Source organism: Fulmarus glacialis, unplaced genomic scaffold, assembly GCF_000690835.1.
Source record: "Fulmarus glacialis isolate BGI_N327 unplaced genomic scaffold, ASM69083v1 scaffold45666, whole genome shotgun sequence".
NCBI lineage: Eukaryota > Metazoa > Chordata > Aves > Procellariiformes > Procellariidae > Fulmarus > Fulmarus glacialis.
In genome coordinates this window covers 7,826-16,486 of record NW_009219619.1, presented here as the reverse complement: position 1 = coordinate 16,486, position 8,661 = coordinate 7,826, and the positions used below count along the sequence as shown (strand labels likewise).

At 37.0% G+C, this 8,661-nt stretch overlaps 1 protein-coding gene across 1 annotated transcript in view; it reads left to right on the top strand.

Annotated features, from left to right (window-relative positions):
- Nucleotides 1–293: 293 nt before the first annotated feature.
- LOC104078703 (low-density lipoprotein receptor-related protein 2-like) overlaps nucleotides 294–8,661 on the top strand; it is a gene marked incomplete at its 5' end in the record, with an annotated part of 13,521 nt that continues 5,153 nt past the window's right edge. Inside the window, 9 exons of the mRNA XM_009580439.1 lie at nucleotides 294–437; nucleotides 1,400–1,509; nucleotides 2,669–2,846; nucleotides 3,198–3,411; nucleotides 3,895–4,134; nucleotides 4,269–4,457; nucleotides 5,563–6,483; nucleotides 7,041–7,206; nucleotides 8,059–8,217. Of these exons, the coding sequence (XP_009578734.1) occupies nucleotides 294–437; nucleotides 1,400–1,509; nucleotides 2,669–2,846; nucleotides 3,198–3,411; nucleotides 3,895–4,134; nucleotides 4,269–4,457; nucleotides 5,563–6,483; nucleotides 7,041–7,206; nucleotides 8,059–8,217 (2,321 nt within the window). The remainder of the gene's footprint in view (nucleotides 438–1,399; nucleotides 1,510–2,668; nucleotides 2,847–3,197; nucleotides 3,412–3,894; nucleotides 4,135–4,268; nucleotides 4,458–5,562; nucleotides 6,484–7,040; nucleotides 7,207–8,058; nucleotides 8,218–8,661) is intronic.

Here is an 8,661-nt window from a genome sequence, read left to right as displayed (position 1 = left end):
ACTGCATATAGCTTAAATATATACAGTTCAGCCTTATAAAATATAGTCATTTTATTTCTGTTGATCAGGTTTTGGTTGGTAAATGGTAATGCCTCTTCACACTGGATAATTATGATTTACAATAATATTTTTACCATGTTTATGCATTGAGCATATAGAAATACATTTCTCTCGACTGGATTTTCATTTTGCTAAGAAAAGATTGTAATATAAAGTAAGTGCTCATGTAGTTGGAATAGAACAGTGTTTTCTGCTCTTGACATTTTTTCACTTCTGTTATGTTTTTTTCCAAGGGTGAAATTCACAGAGTGAGGTCAGATGGAGCCAACAGGACAGTTTTTGCTCCAGCAGCTGTTATTGGTGCTCCTATTGGTCTGGCACTGGACTGGATATCTGCTAACCTGTATTACAGTAACCCAGGGACACAGTCAATTGAGGTAATTATTTAAGAGGGACAATTGGAAAGTAAGAGCCTAAATTTTTCAGTGCTATGTATACAGGTTGAAATTAGTAATTTTTTTTTAGTGAAAAACTGAAATTAGATTTATTTTAAAATGCAAATAGCTTGTAGAAAAATACTTCACAAACTTGAAGAGATAAACCTAAATTTGAGCATAGTCAAAAAGATTGAAAGCAATATATTCTGGCAACTTCATTTGTGCATAGATCTTTTTTTTTTTTCCCTTCTTTTTTTTTCTCCGCCCTCCTCCCCCCCCATTAGGCTTCTGGTGTTTGATACACAACCACTCTGATCGCTAGAGTTACTATTATTATTACTATTCTCACTTCAAATCAATGATCCCAATGCAGTGCCTCTGATAGTAAAGGCATGTTGCCATCAAATGCAGTAAGATCTGCTCCCAAATGCTTTGATATCGTATTATGTAGCTTTCTGGAGACTAGCAGTCTGATGGTATATGAAGGATAAAATTGCCATTTAGTGTAAGGAAATAGAGGATAAGCAATATATAATAGAGTAATGACTGTGAATAAGCCCAGTCATTAATGTCCTTGTCCCAAAATATAAATACATATTATTAAATTAAACGGCAGCTAATTTAAACAAATAAAATCGAATACTTTCTAAATCAGCATTTCATCAACCCGTTCAGCCTGTAATACTTTCAAGATATTATGGAAGCTGAAAGATTAACTATTTTTATACCTAGGATGCCTACTTGTTAACACAGGCAGGTTCTAAGCTGCAAGCAGCTCATTCAAGGGGTGCATGTAGAGAAGGGAGATGGTTAGCATACAGAACAATGCGCTTTTTCTTCATAGTGTTTGAGAGAGTCTTCTGCAATTTCAACTCCCTGTGGATTTAGGCTTCCTTCCTTTAATTTGAAAATCTGTCATAAGTTCTATATTACATGCTCTGATAAGTTCTATGTTTATATAGGTCCTGAAGTTGCATGGTGACATAATGTACAGGAAAACACTGATTACCAATGATGGCACTTCTCTGGGAGCTGGCACGCCGATTGGTTTGACAGTTGATCCAGCAAGAGGGTAAATTTCCAAAATTGCTGTTGTCTTTGCACATGAGTATACTCTCCACATTTTTCTTAATTTTTAGGGTCTTCAGCTTCCATCCTGGATTTGACATGGTTTGGGTTTTTTTTGTATTTGTGCAGAGTTTATTTACTCTTTTTAAGCCCTAGGAAATAATTGCATGGCTTTATAAATTGTTTCATAGATGTTAATTCTCCTTAATTTACCATATACTTACATGGTAAAATTTTTCAATTAAAAAGGATCTCAGAATATTATGATTGTGCAAAAAATCTCTGAAAAAGATGGGAACCCAGAGTAAAGAGAACTCTAAAGTCTTTCTTTATAACACCTTGTGATGTCTGTCTTGAGGCCTATCTATAGTAGAAAGACACACTACATGGGAAGAATGTCACATGTTAAATAGCATAGCACTCAATACAATTTGACTGCTTTCTCCCCCAAAAGAGCTGTAATTTGCTTTTTTCCCAACAGGGTACTCAAAACTGCAATATGATGCTTTTTTTTTCTTTTTCCAAGATCAGTGTTCCATAGGACCATATCAGTAATGAGGCAGTTCTGCTGGTGACTTGGCAGGCTTTCAGATGAATTGACTTTTTGTCCCTAGTTGGGAGTCTGGCTGCCATGTGCCCTACATGTTCTTCAGCAGCTGAGGCCAAAGCGGTGCACATATTCCCCAGAGCCAGATAATGGAATTCTGTTGCATATAGATTTTTTGAACTTGTACTTTTAATTCCAAATTGGAACCAAACTCACTGCTGAAACCTTGCAGCCATCTGTGAAACAGAATAATTATTCTCTCGCTTTCTTGTTATAATCCTAATACTCTACAGAGTTTACCTGCTGATGGTATTGTGGGATGATACAAGGGAGGTTATGGATTTCTAAAAGTGATTTAACAGGCATTATTCTCTTTTTTCAGGAGAAACAGTATTTCTCTTTTTCAAGGCATTTCTCTTTTTCAAGAGAACAAGCATTTTTCTCTTTTTTCAAACAAGATCTCTTTTTCATTGTGGCCTGGTTCAAAGTGATCTCTGTTCAGCATGTGCTGGAGTATCTGGCTGACGAAGGAGATGGATTTAAGCATATGCTCAAGTGACTGTGGTCCACTGATCTTTATCAGCTTCGCTAACAGATGTGATAATGTGTGTTACAGGAAGCTGTACTGGACAGACCAGGGAACTGATAGTGGAGTCCCAGCAAAGATTGCCAGTGCAAGCATGGATGGATCAGGCATACAAACCCTCTTCACTGGCAACCTTGACCATGTAGAGTTCATTACCATTGACATTAAGGAACAAAAGTTGTACTGGGCTGTCACAAGCACAGGAGTGGTAGGAGATTTTTTTTTAACAATTTCTTTTTTCCCTGTTCATCTATCTCTGAGTCTGTGGTTCACATGAGTAATTCAGTTGCTTTAGTTTACTCATGTAACTGGGAGTTGCAGGACCGAGCAGAATCTGAATAACTGTTGTTACTAATTACCATTAAAAATATATGACGAATTTGAATGAAAAAACAGCAATCATTATTGGCATCCTGATGATCCTTTCCTTCCTACCTTGTACATAAAGATCTCATGCATGAAGAGATTTTAGTAGCATATGTTGCATTTTAATTTTTTATTGTAACATTGAACTTTCATTATAAGAAATGTAATATTAAGCTTTAAACTGATTTCTTAGATTGAGAAAGGCAATGTGGATGGTACAAGTCGTGTGACTCTGGTGGTTCACCTTTCTCATCCATGGGGAATTGCTGTGTATGATACCTTTCTGTACTATACTGATCGAGATTATGAAGTTATTGAACGAGTTGACAAGTCCACTGGAGCAAACAAAGTAGTACTGAGAGATAATGTCCCAAGACTGAAGTGCCTTCGTGTATATTACAGAGACAGTGAGTATTTGCTAAAGAGGTATTTCAGGATATCCAACTTGTGAAAATTCGACTTCCCTCAGAGACAGAAAGCGTGCCCTTTCAAAGGAAATGGTTTGATTAGGCTTTCAGGAAAAGTGTCAGAAGCATTTTACCTGGTTTTGGTAAAGAGATGTTCCACCATTCTGTTGAGACATCTACTGGCACATGTAGTTTTACTAAAATATTGTCAATGTAATATTGACTGAATAACAAATTTTGTTACTTTGGCTTCAGATTTATATATCCATTTTATCTGATTCTTGGCCCCATTGATGTTAGATGACAAGAAACCAGCAAATCCATTGCTAATGCTTATGTGCTAAAATGTACAGTGATTAAGATCCTTATTTTTGTCAGCTGGTTGTTAATACTATGCAAGTATATGAATTTGGTTATATATCTGCGGGAGTTTGTGATGATACAGTTCAGATTATTATGTGTTGCCATGTGTGTCTTTCACAGATTCTGCTGGTTCCTCAAATGGCTGCAGTAATAATATTGGAATTTGCCAGCAGCTTTGTCTGCCTGTACCTGGTGGATTGTTCTCCTGTGCTTGTGCTACTGGCTTTCAGCTAAATCCTGATAACAGAACCTGTTCTCCCTACAGTTCATTTGTAATTGTTTCTATGCTTTCTGCAATTAAAGGATTTAGTTTAGAGTCATCTGATCACTCTGAAGCCATGGTTCCACTGGCAGGAAGAGGTATGTGAATATTATAATAGGAAAAAAATCTTATAATGCCTAATATTTTGGCATTTCTTGCTGGCATAGCACATGTTTTAAATAAGGTAGTTTACATCAAAGATAATTAGTTATTACTTTTCAAAATATTTCAGGACGAAATGCGCTTCACGTGGATGTTCACATGCCTTCTGGTTTCATTTACTGGTGTGACTTCAGTAGCACAATTTCTTCTCAGAATGCAATACGTAAAATTAAACCTGATGGTTCTTATTTTAGAAATGTTGTTACAAATGGAATAGGACGAAATGGGATCCGTGGCATTGCAATTGACTGGGTAGCAGGTAAGCATAGCTGAATTTAGGAGAATGTTATTCCTTACAGATTGTAAAATTTTTAGGCTAACATAAATGGATCCTAATGGAACTATTTTGAATGGAAGTCCTACGATTTTAACTTGTGTGTCTGACTGATTTTAAAACAAGAGGAAGTGATGAATGGCTTTTATATTTATATATATGTGTAAAAATGAAAGTTTATCAGAGCAGATGTATAGAACCATTTTTTTCATGATGCTTTCATATTTGTCTTAAGTCTCTTCTTGCTTGTGCATTTATAAGTAGCTGTTATCCAGTGTACTGCTGTACTTTACTACCATAGTGAAAAACATGCACCAGAGAAGAGTGCACAGAAGTTGTCTGATGACATTGTTAATAAGAAAGAAGGACCCTTCATCTACGCTCAGATTGCTGTGTACAAATCCCATAAATTATAGTGAAAAGTAAAGGAAGTGGAAGAAATACTTTGTCTTTGAACTTTCCCCACTTGCACTTCCTGTTTCTATTTAAAGATATTAGAGATTAATTCAAATATTAACTCTTCAGCAAGCATTCATCAACTCTAAGTAGCTGACCATTGCCATTAATACCTTTATTTTATACAAATACATAACATATATATGTTTTGCAAAAGTTCTTCTGTTGATTGATAGGCTTGTTGGGATGAGTTTTAGAATAAGCATCTGCTGCATACACTTAATTTAGTTCCTGTATACAGTGCTGTGCCATAACATGAATTTCATAGTTATGTGTTGTAAAAGGTAAAGGGATAAGAGTATGGAAGGGCAAGTCAAAGGCTTAGATTAAAAAAACAAAAAGTACACTTAAAGAACAACTGTAGTTAATGCACTTTAGATCTTATGCCACTGATTTTTCCCCATGGCAATCAATGAGGATTTAGAAATTAATTGACTATTGTCAGTTTAGGTGTCTTCTAATTCCTCAAAGTGTAGGCAAGTACCTTATGCTTCCAAGTACTAAGATGTTTATGGATATTCATTTTATGGTTTAGTATTTTATCAGCTCACGTTTCTCAGGTGTTGATGCTATATATTAACTTTCTGTTTTGTTTTTCTGCTTTGTTGTTTTTTTTTTTCTTCTTTAAATACAGGAAATCTTTATTTTACAAATGCATTCCTGACAGAGACTTTTGTAGAAGTTCTGCGTTTAAACACAACTTATCGCCGTGTTCTGCTTAAAACTACCATAGATATGCCAAGGCACATAGTAGTCGACCCAAAAAACAGATATCTGTTCTGGGCAGATTATGGGCAAAATCCGAAGATCGAACGTGCATTTCTTGACTGCACCAACAGAACAGTTCTTGTGTCTGAGGGCATTGTCACACCTCGTGGGTTGGCCATAGATCACAGCAATGGCTACATTTACTGGGTGGATGATTCCTTAGATATGATTGCAAGAATTCAGCCTGATGGTGGTGATGTTGAAATTGTGCGTTATGGCAGTCGCTATCCAACTCCATATGGTATCACTGTCTTTGGAAATTCTATGATCTGGGTGGATCGGAACCTGAAAAAAATCTTCCAAGCCAGCAAGGAGCCAGGCAATACTGATCAGCCAACAGTAATACGAGACAACATTAATTGGCTAAGGGATGTTACCATCTACAACAGTCATTTCCAGTCACGTTCACCCCTTGATGTCAACAACAATCCTTGTTTGGACAACAATGGAGGCTGTTCTCATCTGTGTTTTGCCTTGCCTGACATGCAGACACCCAAATGTGGTTGTGCCTTTGGAACACTAGGCAATGATGGCAAGAGGTGTTCCATTTCAACTGATGATTACCTGATTTTTGCTCTTGAGAATGCCCTCAGAAGTATCCACCTAGATCCTGAAAATCACAGTCCTCCCTTCCGCACAGTGAATGTGTTAAGAACTGCAGTGGCCCTGGATTTTGACAGCATAAACAACCGAATATATTTTACACAAAGTTATCCTTCAGGGACAGGAAGAATCAGTTATGTTAGTATACACTCAGGAATTGGCTCTCCAACAGTAGTTGCATCTGGTAAGTGCACTGAAATGTGATACAAAGTAATTGAATATTGAAAAAAACGGACTGCAGCATCTAGCACTAGCTCAGCAGGTATTTTTATGCTTAATGGTCAAGGTAGACTATTTAGTTAAGATAGCTGATGAAATGTTCCTTTTGACTCTTCTCTTCAGTTTTTTCCTATTCTGAGATTTTTATTTCATCTTGATCACAATGAAATGGAACTATAAAACTGGTTAAATATTATTATATATATAAAATTATGTGTCATAAATTAAAATTATATATAGTAAATTAATATTATGCAGTGAGGGATGATTCCTGCTACTTGGAGAATAGTAACGAGAACTCAGGTCTATGTGACGAAAAAGTCTTTGTAACCCTACTGCATACACAGGACTGCCTGAGTCCTAAGTATTGGTTCTTCAGATTTTTAAATGGACAAATTTGCATTGATACCAATGGCGTTTCAAAGAGATCTTTGGTGTTGCGACATTATAATAGGTGAAGAGTATTGCAATATCGCAGGAAGCTGTACTGAACTTGTGCATGTTTGCTTGCATGTGTCTAAGACCTGGGCACTCCAGATGGCATAGCCTTTGACTGGATCAACAACAGAGTTTACTACAGTGACTACCTCAATCAGACTATCAGCTCAATGGCTGTGGATGGATCTAACCGCACAGTGATTGCCCGGGTTCCACGACCAAGAGCCATTGTATTAGATCCCTGCAGGGGGTATGTGTTGCACTTTGTGTATTTTATTTTTACTGCAGGTGAAACTACAATTTAGACTTTGACAAAGACTGCCAGATACTTCCTGTTCTGAGCTCTAAGTTCCAGCTGTGCATAACCATCCTAGGTCTAACTCTTTAGGTTTAAGTTTTCCAAGCTGATCTCAGCCTCAGAGATTAGAATTTTCTTCAGAGATTTTTAGAACATTTATGAATGTGTAGTGCATGAGGCTCCACTTAGTGAGGGTGGCAGCCAGGTACTGGGAGTAAATGAGAACAATGTTCAAAGCAGGTGTTTGTCAAGCAACTAACCATCCTCCATTTGCTGTGTAAGGCAGAAAACCAAAGGGTATTTGTTGAAACCAAGATTTCCCCAAGAATATGATATCATGATAATCAGGTAGCGCTGCCAAGAGCTCTCTCTATTTAGAGTCTTATATGATCTTTCCCTTTTTCTGTTGTATTTCCTGAGTGTGTCAGAAGAATTCTTGTTTCAGTATCAAAAGCCCCCCTGAGAGACTGGGGGCATTACTGTATTATACTGTATTTCTAATTTCATTACTGATTATACTGTATTTCAAATGAAGAAAGATAAGAAAGGCATTAATTGACTTTACTGGATTCTCATAGGAGCTGGAAAAACTTTTCTGAAGTTCACTCCAGTGGACCCCAGTGTGATCCCTTCTAGAAGATTCCCTTGTTAATGTGGGCCAAAATAGAGGAAGCAGTTCTTTTCCACTAGTTTTGCACTGCACGCTTCAGTGAGGGACACCAGGATGGAAATACCCAGGAGCAGATAAGAGCTTTGTGAGCTTTATTTGCTGAAAATATAACCTTGTAATCATGTTATTGACAGGTATATGTACTGGACTGACTGGAGTTCAAATGCAAAGATAGAACGAGCTACACTTGGAGGAAACTTCAGAACACCTATTGTGAGCACCAATTTGGTATGGCCAAATGGGCTTACCCTGGACTATGAAGAACAGCAGCTATACTGGGCTGATGCAAATCTGTATGTATTGATAACACACTTGGTTTACATTTGGTTAATTTTTTAATAGATCTATTATTTATTTTTCCTCATTCTTTAAACTGTTTTTCAGCATTTCAATTGAATTTGGTACTTTGTATTATAGATTGTTAAGCGTTACTTAATAGCAGTGCAATGTCAAGTCTTGATATTGATGTGGAACTACCGTGCAATAAGAAGTTTTGTTATGCTACAGTGTAGATTTAGTCCACTGCTTTATGGCGTTTGTACCCACTGGCAGTTTGTTCATTTTACGTGCAACTCAGGACTTCTATAAGCGTCTTCTCTAACAAATACAATCCCAGTGCACGTTTTATATCATTCATTGCTCATGGTTAATGCCTGTCACCTGTAAAATTTGGCATGATGTTCTTGCTGTTGCCTACCACACAGAACTCTACCCTTCAATTTATGCCACCAGAATTT